The sequence below is a fragment of the Carassius gibelio genome, chromosome B11 (genome assembly GCF_023724105.1).
Source record: "Carassius gibelio isolate Cgi1373 ecotype wild population from Czech Republic chromosome B11, carGib1.2-hapl.c, whole genome shotgun sequence".
NCBI classification, from domain to species: domain Eukaryota; kingdom Metazoa; phylum Chordata; class Actinopteri; order Cypriniformes; family Cyprinidae; genus Carassius; species Carassius gibelio.
The window spans coordinates 10,932,742-10,949,926 of NC_068406.1; the positions used below are offsets into that span (position 1 = coordinate 10,932,742).

At 35.8% G+C, this 17,185-nt stretch overlaps 2 protein-coding genes across 3 annotated transcripts; one reads left to right on the top strand and one right to left on the bottom strand.

Annotated features, from left to right (window-relative positions):
* Positions 1-1,226: 1,226 nt before the first annotated feature.
* si:ch211-213o11.11 (probable G-protein coupled receptor) lies at positions 1,227-8,037 on the bottom strand. 2 transcript variants are annotated; one of them, XM_052568579.1, is made up of 2 exons: positions 7,747-8,037; positions 1,227-4,311 (listed from the first exon to the last, which is right to left on the bottom strand). In XM_052568579.1, exon 2 carries the CDS (start codon positions 4,207-4,209, stop codon positions 2,899-2,901), a length of 1,311 nt encoding a protein of 436 aa, XP_052424539.1. In that variant the 5' UTR covers positions 4,210-4,311; positions 7,747-8,037; the 3' UTR covers positions 1,227-2,898. The 2 variants fall into 2 exon arrangements, with proteins under 2 accessions (XP_052424539.1, XP_052424540.1); XM_052568580.1 differs by lacking the exon at positions 7,747-8,037 and adding an exon at positions 6,156-7,624.
* Positions 8,038-10,620: 2,583 nt separating this feature from the next.
* On the top strand, positions 10,621-17,145 carry rrp9 (ribosomal RNA processing 9, U3 small nucleolar RNA binding protein). The gene is made up of 15 exons (XM_052568585.1): positions 10,621-10,816; positions 10,921-11,006; positions 11,115-11,227; positions 11,310-11,377; positions 12,239-12,280; positions 12,361-12,487; positions 12,599-12,723; positions 13,672-13,764; positions 13,875-13,975; positions 14,054-14,188; positions 14,303-14,365; positions 15,660-15,805; positions 16,079-16,158; positions 16,410-16,483; positions 16,914-17,145. Exons 1-15 carry the CDS (start codon positions 10,748-10,750, stop codon positions 17,005-17,007), a joined length of 1,416 nt encoding a protein of 471 aa, XP_052424545.1. The 5' UTR covers positions 10,621-10,747; the 3' UTR covers positions 17,008-17,145.
* Positions 17,146-17,185: the final 40 nt, after the last annotated feature.

Sequence of the window (17,185 nt, forward strand, 5' to 3'; positions counted from 1 at the left end):
GTCATTGTATGTATAAAAAAAAAAACATTTGGAAAATTCTTGCAGATTTTACAATAATGCTCTCTGGAAAATACATTTAAATTTCCCTGTTAGCTCCATTAGCAGGTTATAGGTTTCTATTTATAGTCCAACAATCATAGAAGATGCTAAATACATAATACAATTTAAAAACTATCACTTCCACCATAATTTATACTATTATTATTATTGTATACATATGTATTGCTTTTAGCATGAATTTGTTGTAGCCAAGACTTGCTGCCAGGCTAATGAGTTGTGAGTGCTTGCCAGAGTGTTATGGTTTGTGTTATGGTGTCGGTGCTAAGGAGCACTTCAACTAACAGTCTTTTAATAAATCCACAGGAGAAACTCAGAGAAAACGCAGCACAGCCAACATGAAACATAAGCAATACAGGACAAATTAACTGAGGAGAACACAGGACTTCAGTGAATGGAAACAAACGAGATAAAGACAGGTGGGACTGAATGAACTAATCAGGCAACACAGGAAAACTAGGTCGGGGGAGGGGCAAAGATAAGCACTGGATAAAACAGAACAGCCAGACATGTTACAGTTGGTTACTAGGTGGTTGTTTTTTGGCGTAACTACAAAAAGCTCAAAAGTCCCTCTGTCAGTGTAAGGACATTTGATTTTTTTCACCTGTTTCATCATCTTTTTTTTAATCACCATCATTGTTTACTCTCAGTTTGTGGCATTTTTTGTTCAGTTCAACTTTGCTCACCGTGGCTGTCCTGTGGATTGTGAGGTCAGACCAACGCCTTTTAAAAACATTTTTTTGGCAGCCACCCTAGTTTAGTCTGCTTTATCCGTTAAATCTAATCTGCATTCAAATCTCCTCACTGGAATTAAAAACATGGCCCAAAATATTATGGAGATATAATTACAGGAAACACTCTCAGATGACAGACTGAGAGCTGAACTGATGGTATATCTGGAATGCACAGAATTCATAAAATCATCTTTCCACCTGTTAAAATGTGTGGCTTTGCAACGATACTGTGAAACAGCTGTCCTCTGGCAGATTTACTATATTATATAATCCTATGTACTTGGCCTAAATCACAGGATTTTCATAAACACACAGAGTTTAACAGGGGAAATGCAACACAAATTGAGTAAATACACAAACGTTTGGGATTGATACGATTTTTCTTTTCCTGACCCCAAACATTTGGTATATCAGGTAAATACTATTAGTGACTGATTAATATGTGGCTGATTCTTTATTGTACTTCATTTTTTAGTGACTAATTAGCCTGAATAAAAATGTACATTTGAAATGAACAATACAAAAAAATCAGTTGTAGATATGTACAGTACCATGATAATCCTCCCCATAAATACACAAATACTTCATAAAATCAAAAACAGTAATGGACACATTGTATAAATAAAGAAAAGCACGAATAAAAACATAGTGTGATGTAATGGGTGACTCCATATAGCACAGCATTCAATCAGCACAATGAACTGTAAATGCAACACAACTGAGCATTGATCTGAATCTGTAGATGTCAAGCTTTCTGTGACTATAGTGTCTTCATTGAATAACGAAACAATTTGTCTTTGTCACTTCAGCCCGTGTGTGATATTTACAGTTTTACAGTAGAAAAGAAATACAGCAGATAGCTGAGGTCATCCTTTGTATGATAAATAATATAAATAAATAAGTAAAAATGGGTTCAAAATACTTTTTATAAGTTCTTTTTTGAATGAAGGTTTGTAAAGATTTAGGTCATTATGTTAATAATTTTTAAAATAAATTAAAATAAATAGTGCAGTAGAAATACATTAATACAATAGAAGAAAATGATCATTTCTGTAGTACTTTTTATACATATTAATGTAAATGTTGGTTTAGCCTGATGACATTAAAAGTTTAGGCAACAAATATTTCATTACAGTTCATAGTGAACTAAAAAAAATCAGCTCTGTGTTTGTAAACATGGGCAGAGTCACCACTAGAAAGAGTTGTGATTGGATGAAGGCATTTGCTGTTCATTGCTTGTCACAGTGTGGCCGACCTCTTTAAAGTCTATGTAACTAAAAACCTCTCCTGTTTGTTTTCGTAATGCCACATGCCAGATCTTTATTGTGAACAATTTGTTATAGCATATATATATATAAACATGCAGGGTTTGATGCTTCCTTTTTTCCCATGATTAAAATTTAATGTAAAATTTTTGTTAAATATAGTTTTGTTCCTTAATAACAGGACACAAGCAGACATTTACAAGCAAAATAATTTAGTTACACTAGCTTTTTAAATATTTGTACTTCAATCTGTTATAATAATTATGTCAATATGTATAGGTCCACTTTAAACTCTGAATCTTATTTTAATGTCTATGCACATATGACAATATAAACCCCATAAAGTAAACATTGCCAATCTGTCAACAGTAAATCATAAGCACGTTTTGCATGGCATTCATAGACTGCAATTTGTTTTGGACTGAGCAAGAGCACTGCAATTCTGCATGTGCAACACTTATTTAATAAAAATCATAGCCTTTAATAATCATATTAGGCTACATCATGATTCATGTTTTTCCATCCCCAAATTTAATGCCCTTTAAAATGGTATAATAATATTTTAAAGGACCCAAATTCATTCACACATGTTCCTAAATACATTTTACAGTTTGCACACAGCTATTTTTAGTTGCAAATGCGAGTGAAATGCTCTCACTGTTGAGCCATGAATGAATTATTCATGATAAGATCAATAGAATGCATTTAGAAAATATATAGAGTGAATTTTAATATCAAAGCAAAAAAAGGCTAGACAATAATTTATAAGAAAAATGCAACTCTATCACAAAAAAGAGAGTGATTTAGACTCAAAAATCAATAGTCTAAATATTTTGTTTTGTTTAGGTGATCTCTTCAGGTATTTGCCCTGGTATCCTAAAACTAGTCTGCTCCTGTGTGCTCCTCGATGTGGCCATGTGATAACTGCATCGAACTCCGTCCCTGTCGCCGTTCCTGCGCAAGTAATGAAAAAAGTCTTCATGTCCTGAACGTTCGTGGCACGACGCTGAGGGCCGCACTGGTCTGCCGGCCGATCGGCAACAACAGAGCATCTTACACAACTCCTCCCTGATCTGACGGTTGAGCAGGCCGTAAAAAAACGGGTTTACTGCGAACGTTGAATATGCCAGCCATGTGACCGGTCCCTCAGCTTCTTCTGAGGTACTATGGGAGAATCCCAGTGACAAATGCAGGTGGAAGGCGAAGTAAGGCAGCCAGCAGAGCAGAAACTGACCCACAATGATGGCTAAAGTGAGAGCCGCTTTCCCACCAACCAATTTTCTCCTTTTCCTGCGAGGGACTTGATTTCTGCGGACGCTCGTGCTGGTTGTGATGATCGTTGTCTGGCTGTTGACAGAATCGGACCGACGCTTCGGATGAGCGGTCGCCATCGTCCAGCTCGGGATGGGCCCTCTTTCCCGGGCAGCCGTGTGGGCAACTTTATACACATTTGCATAGACGGCAATAATAATAGCCGCTGGAACACAGAAGCAAAGAGTGCAGAATAAAATCGCAAATACTCTTCGGTGTCCACTGTGGCTCCAATGGAGAGAGCAATGGGTGGCGGCGATGGAGCTCCTACTTCCATAACTGGGCCACCCAAAGACGGTAGCAAGTCCTAGCAAAGTAGACACCACCCAGACGAATCCCATCACGCCTGCGGATAACCAAGGAGTCATTTTAACCTCGAACCTCATGGGATGCACGATGTAGAAGTAGCGTTCGATGCTTATCACAGTAACCGTAAAGATAGAGGCAGATATGAGAAAGGCATTGAGGAAAATGTACAACCTGCATTCAAGTACAGAGAAGATGATGCCGGCGAAGAAGGGCGAGCCACAGACGATGCCGAGCGGCATCAACAGAGCGGCGCATAGCAAATCCACGATGCAGAGGTGACACACCAAACTGAACTTGCGGAGATGTGGCACTTTCACCACTACAGCAAGCACTCCGCTATTGGCCAAGAGCGCGATTGCATTAAGGGTCACCATGAACACGAGGCCCGACATGTCTCGTAAACGTGATTGCGGGTTGGACATGCTCCCTAACTGCATGCTGGGAGCCAGATGCATAGGGTGGCCATGACTCAATGTCTCATTAAGTTCAGTTTCGTTATGCTGTGCTGGCGGAGGTAATCCAGATGCCTCCATTGTTTACAGTGTGGTTCACCAAACGCAAGGCAGAAACGCAGGCTTCTCCATCTTTCACCAGTCAGGATTGGGGACTCATTGTCTGGAGGCCGAAGGTCAGCACTGTTGAATGTAAATGATACGCTAAAATTAGTGTAACTACAGTACACATGAAAACATACACAAGAACACATTGCCAAACTGAAAGGTGCATTAAAGGATCAGTTAATTTCCAGAGTAAAATTTCCTGATAATTTACTCACCCACATGTCATCCAATATATTAATGTCTTTCTTTCTTCAGTGGAAAAGGAATGAAGGTTTTTGAGGAAATATTCTAGGAATTCTTCTCTGTATAGTGGACTTCAATGGGGATCAACAGGTTCAAGGTCCAATGCAGATTTAAAGAGCTCTATACAATCCCAGCCAAGGAATAAGGGTCTTATCTAGCAAACAATCGGTCATTTTCTAAAATAAATATATAAATTGATATACCTACGGCTCAACTTCACACATTACATAGTCATGTGAAAAGGTCACGCATGGCGTAAGCGAAGTACAGAGCCAGTGTTTACGAAACTGATGTTCAAAGAAAGTCAAACGCCCTTTACTAAATAAAAAATTAAAAAATTAAAGAATGATGTCGGATGATTTTGAAGTTGAGGAGAAAATGTGATTTTTCAACCTACCCTACCTTTTATAACCAAAGTACACAGATGAAGAAGTATTCACACTTGACCTTTCCAATGTGACTACATAATGCAGCATTTTTTAAGAAAACGATTGGTTGTTTCACTAGATAACTAGACCCTTATTCCTCGCCGGGGATCCTGTAGAGCTCTTTGAAGCTGCACTGAAACTGCAACTTGGACCTTCAACCCGTTGATCCCTGCTGAAGTTCACTATTTGGGGGAAAATCCTGGAATGTTTTTTCTTAGAAACCTTAATTTCTTTTCGACTGAAGAAAGGCAGGATGTCTTGGATGACAAAGCGGTTAGTAAATTATCAGGACAGTTTTATTCTGGAAGTGAACTAATCCTTTAAGCATTTTTAGCTTATTTCCATGTTGTATTTTTGCTGTATTTACAGTCCTTTTTGGAGATCACATGCTTTTTAATTTGTATTAATTCATATCATGATTATATACTGCACTATAAAATAAATAATGGTATAATTAGAAATTATTAAAAAATAGTTAATAAAAAAATACATACACTATTAAGTTAATAAATTAAAATAAAAATGTTCTTAACCTATATTCAGTTACTTTACAGAGTGCTTTACTGAGAACATCATATGTTCACTGAAAATGTCTTGGTTGCACTTTATTTTACAGTACGTGTACTTACATGTACTTATACTGTACTTACAGTGTATTTATCTAAGAAAGTTCTGGTAATACTAGGTAACTACATGGGGTAGGGTTAGGTTTAAGGGTAGGTTCAGGGTTACTACCTAGTTATTACATAGTTATTGTAATTACTATAATAAGTACATAGTATGTACATGAGGAACAGGACTGTAAAATAAAGTGCTACCAATGTCTTTCCTGAAACATTTTTCTATTTTAAACAGGGCAAGCTATGACAGATTTTTTTTTTTTTTTTATTTAGTCCAAGTTTTCAAAAAAATCAACTATGTTCAAGCTCTTAAAATACAATATAATACTACAGCAGTACTATGGTATTCTGTGTTAGATGAAACTGTATTTACATACTTCAAATATGTAGAAAAATAACATGTTATTACCATCATGGCAGTGTCCAAAAACATGATATTACCATTATACAAGCAGATTTTGTGAGGGCAGGTTTTAATAACATTTCTAAATCAATTAGTGTAACATGTCCAGTGCATTGTTGTGATTGTTTTGTGGACATGTGTGGCTAAACATTGAGAAAGCAGGGAAGGCTTGATCAGTTCGAATAATTCATGGTGCTCTATTCATGGTGCTCGTGGTGCTCTAACCTTTTGAAGCGGAGTATAATGAGCTGACTTGTTTGGTTGCAGCTGCTGGGGTTTCTCTGGCATTAGCGTTAGCATGAGCTCACTGTCACCTGCACAGCACTACAATGCACTCACGCCACAGACGTCACGATACACACAGCCACACACATCATCTCACTGATGTCATGTACTGGAGAGTCACTTCTGATAGCTATAAAAATCAGCTCTTAAGGTGATGGGTGTAATTTAGCTAAATTAATCTTGGGGGTAGGCATATATTTATATTTGAGCTTTGTATTGATCAAAGATTCCAGAAAAACACACCCCACAGTTTCCACAAAAAAATTAAACAGCACAACTGTTTTCAACATTAATAAAAAGAAGAAATGTTTCTTGAGCAGCAAATCAGCATTTTTAACGATTTCTGAAGGATCATGTGACACTGAAGACTGGCGTAATGATGCTGAAAATTCTGCTTTGCATCACAGAAATAAATTACATTTAAAATATATATTCAAATATAAAAAAGTTATTTTAAATTGTAATAATGTTTCACATTTTTATCCACAAAAAAAGTCTAAGAGAATTCAAAACTTAAAAAAAAAAAGTTTATTGAAGTACTTACGACCACAGTAATTCAGTGTACATTTTACTGTATTTTTTCGAATAATTCTACAGTGTTGTTTAAAAACTTTTGAAACTGGTCAGCCAAGATTTGTTACGACCTCCACCAGTCATGTCATTTCACAATGCCAATAATCCTAATCTCTAATCTTCTATAGTCACAGTTCATCAGCACATGTCCATAGGGGCTAGAAAATGAATGCGGAGTAATTTGGCATGAAAATGCACAGTTGCTGTATTACATCACCACCATTAAAGCTGCACAGAACGTTCTAGCGTGTTTTAGGTTAATCAGTGTGTTTATTGGTAATGCCTTGACCTCACACTGCCTCCATTTTCAGAGCAAAAAATAACTTCAAAGGAGGTTTCTGGGTGAAAAGTGGTTGGAAATTAAGCAAAGCAACAAAAATAACACATCTAGAAGTCCCCCATCCCCCTGATTCAGATACACAGCTCTGGTAAATCAGTGACTTCCACTTTAAATCCATGTGGCATGTTTTTTAGCCAGTAATCTCTCTGCTCAGCCCAGATTGTCTGGTCATCTAATAAACAGATGTGCAGGTTTTGGGTTTTGGATTATGAAAGAGGTGTCCTGCTTTACTGTTGAACTTAGTAAAACACACACAAGTGCACTTAAATTCAACTAGATGTGTTGTTGCATCATGAAAAATTAAATATAAAAGGGTAACAAAATAGTTACATTGTTTGTGGTTTTACCTCAGAAAACCATTTCTGTGTAATTTATCATCATTAAAACATACAGTTCATCAGTGTATATTGTTAAAATATACAATTATTTGTTTTACTGAGAAATTATCTGTTTACTTAAAAAACTTTGGACTAAATATTTTGGGAAACACTTACATTTTTAGGGTAATAGACTAAATGTTTAAAACAAAAACACAGCAAACATAATATGCCAGAGAATTTAGGTTCTTTAAAGAACAAATGAAAATCCGAAATAAAATAAGACAATAAAAAATCTCACCTGATGTTTGTCAGCTAAGTCTGCACAAGCATCTTTTAATGTTCCCAAGTCCAGGGTCTGTCCTTCAGTCATGTGGAGTCAGGGAAGTTTATCCAGCGCTCACTCTGTCTGTGGTGTAGAGAGCTTGATGGAGTTGTTTGGCTCCATGGTTTTGCACTTAAGACAAGCTGAAGCTATTACAGAGGCAGACGTACATGATGTACAGGTCAGGCCATTAGGAGACTCCACTGCAACATCTATAGACAGAGTAATTATACTGTGTCAGTTCCCTTCACTGAGGAGCCGGAGAGCTGCAGGTGAGTCCAACAACAGGAGAGAAAGAGAGAGAGAACGAGAGAGGGAGAGAGAGAGAGAAAGAGAGAGAGAGGGAGGAGATCTGGGGACAGTCACCAGTAGTAAGAGTTACTCATGTAAGTCTGAAATGTAATAACAATACACTGATATGCAAAAACATATGCAATAAAAATAAAAGCAAAAATAAACAGAATATTAGTTACATCATTTATCTGATCAAATAAATGTAACAATGTATATTATAATAATTATTATTAGTTGTATGAGTAGTAGTGCACTTGTTTTTATGTTTATATAGACACACAAATGCATGTAAATGTTTCAGAATTGTGTGTATATATATATATATATATATATATATATATATATATATATATATATATATATATATACACACACACAATTCTGAAACATTTACATGCATTTGTATGTCTATATAAATATAAAAACCTTTACTTTGGATATGATTATAATATAATATTATATGATATAATATTTTATTTGACTTATAATGTTAATTTTATGCTCAATTATATGTTTTTATTACGTATGCAATATGTCCGTATTTTATTTTATTTATTAATTTATCAATCATCATCAGTGTTAATTTGTTTTATAATATAATAGTAATTATTATTATTATTATTATTATTTTGGCAGTATATATAACTTTATAGTATGTACAGTAGTCTAAAATGTGTACAATTATTTTATGTATATATAATATAGTAGTATTAGTACAGTAGTATATTATTACATACAGTAATAAAGTATTTGTGCATGTATTTTATGTATATTTCATGTAATAGTAGTAGTATAGTATTATTATTATTAGTAGTTATTAGCATAATTAAGAACAACTACTACTATATATTAATAATTATAACAAAAGTAATAACACTATTTCTATTTTTGGTAACACTTTCTATGAAAAATGAAATCTCTCAAACAGCCATAAGATCAGATATCAGATAAGATGAGTGTGTAACATGACACAACTATTTTTATTGTAATATCAATTTGATTATGTTGATGGTACCCTTTATACAGCTGTTGATAAGTAACTCTGTAACTACATATCAACTAGCGGTCATTAGAGTATTAGTATATCTGCTACTGTAAATATATTCCAACACTTTATTTTGATGCTCAACCAACAGATAAACTGACTATACTTCAACTTATTCTACCATACTAGATTCTACCATCCTTGAGCATATTAATACTCTAATGAGTTGACAGGTAGTTGCAAAGTTGTTAATAGTGAAATCAAACCATGTAAAACATTGCTTTTTTTCAGTTGGAGTATTAATCTCACATAATTTAATTAACATTAGCTCCACAGGAAAGACTCAAATAACACTCAACATCTAACCACTCACAAGCTTAAGTAAGATACTGTGCAGATCTTAATGTCAAGATATGATACAGTCCATTATACTATATACATGTATTATAATTGTTTTTATGATTATTCATGAGTTGATATAACACACACACATATATATATATATATATATATATATATATATATATATATATATATATATATATATATATATATATAATGCATTATGCATTCATTATAATGCCTTAAGAATACAATGTATTCTAAATACCGGCTTCATAGAAATGTTAAAATGTTTCTTATTACATACAGTGGTGGCCAAATTATTAGAACACTAGTATTTTCAGCAGCTAAAGTAAGTTATTTCTATCTTCTGCTCTAGTGTGTTAGTAGGAAATATCAGTTTACTTTTCCAAACATTAATTTTGCCAATAGTCCAGTGAGGTTATAGTTTGCACAAGGAGTCTGACAACAACCAGTGCTCCACACTGAGATCTGATCTAACCATCATCATCATCATCATCATCAGTCTGTCTGGAGTGACAAGAAGAACAGGTCAAACTGAGACAGACTCAATCCAGAAGAACTGTGCTCACATCTCCAAGATTCTTCAAGAGACCTACCTGCAAAGCTCCAGTGTAAAAAGTTTTAGGCACTTGTGTAAAAATGCTGTAAAATTAGGATGCTGTCACCAATAGATGTTCTTTATCAATTAACTCCTATTTACTTCTTATATTTAATCAGTCAATCCTAATAAAAACACATACAGGCTGTTACTTAAATGAAATAAGTAAAAACAAATGTAATCTTTGCAGAAGTTGCATATGAAGTGGCATTAAGATGTATTTACATGTTAATGCAGCTTAGAGGGACAAGGAATGCTTTAACCTGAACTTACGAATGCATAAATAATGTTTTAAACATGACATGTTGAATACTGATATCTGCAAGTCACTGTTAATAAGTGTAATTGCGTTTGAACCGAATCATTTAAAGGTTTGATTCTTTCAGGAACGAAAAACAGTGCTGTGGCTGTGTTTGTAAAGATTTTTGGCTTGCATGAACTTCCCCAAGTGTTAATTTAAAAACCTGATTATATCAGTGTTAGTCCTACAGATAGACTGTATAAAAACAGATCCTAAACTGTATATACAATCACAGTACCTCAGTTGGAGCGGTCGATGTAATGTAACGTCTCTCCATTACGCGGCGCTGTAGCGCAAACACACACGCAAACCATCAGAGAAGAAGAGCTCCAGGAAGCATGTGTTTGTGACCATGTGAGTGGAAGCCAAGCAGTTCTAAGTTATCTGAAGCAATTGTGAATTATTTCATAAAACGTTAGTTTTATGCTGCATTATGTCGTCTTTCTTTATAAAGAAAAAGGTCATCTCTTCGGCTCCTAATAAAGGAGATTTAAAAAGAAAGGTACGTCTACATTTAGCTGTATAATTTTGTTATCTTCTTTTTAGTTTTTATAAAGTTGTTTGATAAAAAAAACTCATATCTTAATTATGCTTTTGAATTTCAAGAGTAATGCAGATGATGGCAAAGGCCGGTCAAAGAAGTTCAGTAAGCGAATGGATGAAGAAATATCGAGTGACTCAGAGAATGAAAGGTAACATATCTAAGTTACTCTAACGTTAGCTTGGTTTGTTATGCTGACTGAACGCTGATGTTATATTCCTTTACTAATAAAACAATCGCCGATGTCTTTCTTCTGCAGTGCTGAACCAAACAGAAAACAACAGGAAAACGAAGACGACGAGATCGAGGAGACGCCGCAAGAGAAGAAACTTCGCCTGGCCAAACTCTACCTGGAGCAGCTGAGAGAGGAAGGTTTGTGAGATGTAAGATCCAGTCGAGTCTGACTGATCGCACTGTTCTCTGAACCTGTGTTCTGTGTGCTGTCTTTCGGTAGAGGACACGAAGGCTGAGCAGGAGTCATTTGAAGCGGACCTCATCTCTGGGAGACTGCAGGAGGATGTGGTAGGTTCACCTCAGCTGGCTGTCATCACTCAAATTGGATTTTAAGAGTGTTTGCCCTCTTTTCTTCCAGTAAATGTTCAGCATAAAACAAGTTATGAATATTTACACTCATTTATCACATGGATTCCCAAACTATTTTGTCAGCTGAACCCCTTTGAGCTAAAACATGTCTTTGAATTCCTCCTGAGACAGTATTTAGGATTAGTTCACCCAAACATGAAAAATATGTCATTAATGGCTCACCCTCAGGTCGTTCCAAACCCGTAAGACCTTCGTTTATCTTTGGAACACAGTTTAAGATATTTTAGATTTAGTCCGAGAGCTCTCAGTCCCTCCATTGAAGCTGTGTGTACGGTATACTGTCCATGTCCAGAAAGGTAAGAAAAACCTCATCAAAGTAGTCCATGTGACATCAGAGGGTCAGTTAGAATTTTTTGAAGCATCGAAAATACATTTTGGTCCAAAAATAACAAAAATGACGATTTTAAACCGCATTGTCTTCTCTTCTGGGTCTGTTGTGAGAGAGTTCACGACGCTGTTGACGTGTTTTCTGGCGTGCCCAATAACAATATGGACTACTTCTATGTTTTTCTTACCTTTCTGGACATGGACACTATACCATACACACAGCTTCAATGGAGGGACTGAGAGCTCTCGGACTAAATCTAAAATATCTTAAACTGTGTTCCAAAGATAAACGGAGGTCTTCGGGTTTGATAACTAACCATTTGTTAAGACATTTTTTATTAACTTGCTCAAAATCTGTTGATTGTGGTTAAAACTGTTATTTTGGGAGATGTTATACAGCGCGGCAGTGAGTGGTTTTCTCCTAATCACTTGGTTTTTCTTCATCTTTCTCAGCTGGAACAGAAAGGCAAACTTCAAAGACTGATAGCCAAAGAAGTGAGTGAAGTTTTTATAAGCTGCTGTGCGTATCCCACTGTTACTTCCTGTTCCTGACGTCACCGTGACATCTCCTCTAGCTCATAGCTCCAGACCCAGCAGAGATCAGGTTGTTGAGAGGACACAAACTACCCGTCACATGTCTCGTCATCACCCCTGATGAGAAATACATCTTCTCTGCGAGCAAAGACTGCTCCATCATCAAATGTGAGTCTTCCTTCTGCTTAGTGTTATACGTTTTCTGGCACTTCAGCTCGTGTTGTACAGTATGAGCTTGAGTCAGTGTACTGCTAAATGAAAGATGGGTATGATCTGCAGGGGAGGTGGAGAGCGGGAAGAAGGTGCAGAAGATCGCAGGAGGACGGAAGGGAACCGAAGCGCGTCATGTGGGACACACCGCTCACGTCCTGTGTATGGCCATATCATCTGATGGGAAATACCTGGTGAGAGCCGCAGCTCATTGGGTCATACTATTTATCAGTTTTCTCTTCCAATTAGTTTTTCTTGGTCCATAATTTGAGCCTTGGAATTAAATGGGCTGGATTTGTGTCCATGTCCTAATATATTCATACCCAGGTGACCAACTTATTGAAATTAATTTAATTTTATGTTCGATTGTTTCATGTTTGAAATCTAGTATTTTCATATGTTGAAGAAATGTTTATTTTAAGTCATTATTAATAAAGCATTTAGAACCTCAGCAATTACACATAAAACATTGATAAGTGACAGTAAAGACGTTTATAATGTTACAAACGATTTCTATTTCAAATGCATGCTGTTCTTTTGAACTTTCTATTTATCAAAAAAAGTATTTAGCAGCACAACTGATTGATAAATGATAGTTATAAGAAATGTCTTGAGCAGAAAATCTGAATATTATAAGGATTTTTAAAGGATCGTGTTACACCGAAGACTGAAAATTAATCTTTATCATCAGAGAAATGAATGACATTGTAAAAGTTTCAAATTAGTGCTTTCAAACGATTAATCGCATCCGAAATGAAAGTTCTTGTTTACATAATGTTTGTGTACTGTGTATATTTATTATGTATATATAAAAGCACACACATACAGTAAATATTTAGAAAAATTTACGTGTATATTTATATTAATTTAATTTATATATAAATATTTTATATTTAAATTATTATTAAATTTATATTATTAAATATACACAATACATATATTTTTTGTAAACAGAAACCTTTATTTTGGATGCGAATAAACCTTTGACCGCATTAATTCAATTAGAAACTGTATTAAACAGTTATTGCACAATAATACTGTTTTTACTATAATGTTATAAGATTTTGTTTCAGTTTTTGTCAGCTAGTTAAAAACTCAAAGCTGGATGCTGTTGAATGTGTGTTATTTTCTTTGTTTTATAGGCTAGTGGAGACATGAATAGACTCATCATGATCTGGGATCCGATGACATGTAAACATCTGTACAAGTTTAAAGGACACCGAGATGCTGTGTCTGTGAGTAAAACGTCTCTAATATAGATTTAGATGTTATTATGATGGTAGTATTAAATGTTTGCTCTCATTCGTCTGATTTTGTCTGAACGTCTCTGCTTCCTCCTCCTCAGGGTTTGGCCTTTAGACGAGGGACTTACACCCTTTACAGCGCGTCACACGACCGCTCAATAAAAGTGTGGAGCGTGGACGAGAACGCTTATGTAGAAACCCTGTAGGTACATCAGCTCCGAAATAAAGCCCCTCTTTATTCTCAGGGTTCATTTTGGTGTTTGCTTGTGTCTGTCCTCAGGTTCGGCCATCAGGACATGATCACAGGGTTGGACTGTTTGAGCCGAGAGAGATGCGTGACTGCAGGAGGACGAGACAGGACGGTCCGAGTGTGGAAAATTGCTGAAGAATCACAGCTTGTCTTTCATGGACACGAGTGAGTTTAAGTCTGTGCTCATGACCTTTCTTTAATTATGACCTCTAAATTTGACCTGTTAAATGGTTGAGTCTTCTATCTTCACCTCCCTGCATGTCTTCCCTCGGTCTGAAGGGGCTCCATTGATTGTATCCAGCTTATTAATGAAGAACACATGGTCACAGGTGGAGATGATGGGTAAGACTTTTTTCCATGCGTACACAATTTTCCATGCACATATCTGGATTTATAAGAAGTAAACTTGGTGTAAATATGTACACACCGTGCGGACATTCGAGACCATGTGTACGAACTCTTTTTCCTGGAGTGAGAAAAGTAATGACGTAAACTGTTTTCATGTTGATACACACTTGCATTAACAATTCTGCTCTCATTAAGAGAGTTTAACACTGAAATTAGGCTGTATAAAGTCATAACAGAATTCTATTTGTAGTGGATGCGCTTGACCTTTTCCTGTGGTGTGCTGTGTTTACGACAGCAGGGAGTGCTATAGGTGCACAAGAATTCATCTTTAAATGAAACTGCAGATCTCATGTAGTGAGAACCATGATCAAGGATGCATACTAACTTCCATATTATGGCAGACATTTCTGGATTTGGTGGTTTGAATAGGACCAGTGATAAAAACTTACTGTTCAACCACAGCTACACTGAGATGTTAATGGCGTGTGAAACCATCTAAAAATATTCTAAGAAATACCACTGTATTTGAAGGATACAACTTGATTTATACATTTCCTTTGTAAAAAAAAAAAAAAAAAAAAAAAAAATGTGACGAGTCAGACAATAGTATTTACTCTGCAATAAATATAGGCCTATCTGTTTCCACTTAAAATAGCTAAAAGATGTCCACCTTATCAGCAAGACTGCATAAATGTCATTTAATTAGAATTGTTAAAACAGTTGAAATTCTATTTGGCCAGTATAAATAAATGAGATCAAATCTATTGTAAAATATTTATCTGAGAACTATTTTAAACCCTTATTTATAGATGTTTTGATATATTTATTCTTAAACATAAGGTTACTGGATGACTTTTAGCAATAACAATTGCGTATGTAATAAGTGGCATTTATAGTCCGCATCTCATATTTCTTTTCAATAGGTTTTATAAAGCTGTGAGAATACTTTTTGTGCACCAAAATAAATATATATATATATATATGCATGCACACACACATACACACACAGGCAGGCTTATAAATAATAAAAAAAAAACATAAAATACGTTTTGAAACAGAAACGCTTAAAAACCTAGTGGACTTTTTATATTCTAATAAATTAAATAATTTTGCATGTAAATTATATCTTTGTGTTCCATGAATTTTCATTGCACCCCTAACTTTTTTCTAATGTGCTTTTCGTTTTGTATATTTTATTTTCACATTTGCTTCTTGGGAAAAAGTAAGTGTTAAGCCCAACTTTAATGAATAAATTATTCCATTTCACTCATGCTTTGGTTTTGCACAGCTCTATATCTATTTGGACGGTTAATAAGAAGAAGCCGGTGAGCACAGTGAAGCAAGCCCACGGTAGCCATGGCAACAAGGGTCTGGAGCAGCCCTACTGGGTGTCTTCTGTGGCGGCGCTGCACAACTCTGACATCGTGGCCTCAGGTGCACACACACACACACACAGCACCAGGTATCACTCCCGGCCAACAAACACACTGCACTTAAAACTACAACCACCCACAAACTCTCATTTGCCTTTTTGCCACACACACACACACACACACACACGATTACCCACAAGTGCAATATTACCATCATAATCTGTCCTCGTTCCACTTTGACCTTGTTCACAAAGCTCTCCGCCTTCTGCATTTCCATACGAGACTGCTCTCCAAACACCTGATTACCATCAACATCATTGTTGTCCCTCCCCAGGCTCCCATAATTCAGCGGTGCAGCTGTGGAAGTGTGGGCAGGGATTCAGAGGCCTGGAGCCGCTCTTCAGCGTCCCTATGGTGAGCAGTACACATCCATACAGCTCTATTAGACTGGTTATTGCCCATCTGCTATTGAATCACATCCCATTGTGTGTGTGGATAAAGCCACCTACTTCACCCGGAGAGGATGAATAATGTATCAGTTCATACAACTTTTTCTCTATTTCTCACAACTGCACAATGTCCTCAGTCATGATGAGCGTGTCTCTTACAGTAAGTGTACTTGCAGTATAAGCAATGCTAATAAGCTTGTTTTATTTCTCTTTTAGACTGGATTTGTCAACAGTCTGAAGTTCTCGAACTCTGGGAAGTTTCTCGTGGCGGGAGTTGGACAGGAGCACAGGTGAAGTATTTTTAAGTGTTGCTATTAACTGCACCTGAGAACTGACAGAAATTGTCATTTTAAATAGTGTAATTTACAAAACCTAATAATTATTATGTAATAACAAAAGTAAAAGCCCAACAGATATTCTTCAGTTAATTGGAAGTTTTGGTCATTATTTAAATGTTATTTATATATATTATAACAGCCATTGGTCTTTAAACACAAATATATATATTTGTGTGTGTGTGTGTATATGCGTTTCTTTTTTTTTTTCTTTTATATTCTTTTTTTTTTTATCCTAATGTGTGTATTTACAAGGGCTTAATTGTATGAAGACTGTTCTGACACTAGATGGCACAAATGTGAAGTGAATTTGGCTCTTGCACAGCATTCGCACATTTCTTCATGTTGACATTACGCTCAGTGTATCTTTTTTCCTCTTTTTCAGATTGGGCCGATGGTGGAGAATAAAGGAAGCCAGGAATGGAATATATATCATTCCTCTTAAAAGACAAGCTCAAGAGCAAGAAGTTGTCCAGTAATGTGGTTTCATCTAGGACTTGAATTTGGTATCAGAAAACTTTTGGTTGCTTTGGACTTGGAATTTTTTTTCTCTTCTTTTATTGATGTCAGAACATGATGTAAAAGTGGAGCTTTTGATTAAATGTCTATGGAGTTTATCTGTTTCGCTGCTCATTATGTCCAGAGCTCTATACACAA

Bases quoted from the DNA above. Each gene is read 5' to 3' on its own strand.
- si:ch211-213o11.11 (XM_052568579.1), bottom strand. From the start codon at position 4,209: ATGGAGGCATCTGGATTACCTCCGCCAGCACAGCATAACGAAACTGAA.
- rrp9 (XM_052568585.1), top strand. From the start codon at position 10,748: ATGTCGTCTTTCTTTATAAAGAAAAAGGTCATCTCTTCGGCTCCTAAT. The intron at 12,724-13,671 runs GTGAGAGCCGCA...TTTGTTTTATAG, and splicing joins CATCTGATGGGAAATACCTG to GCTAGTGGAGACATGAATAG. The intron at 15,806-16,078 runs GTGCACACACAC...GTCCCTCCCCAG, and splicing joins CTCTGACATCGTGGCCTCAG to GCTCCCATAATTCAGCGGTG.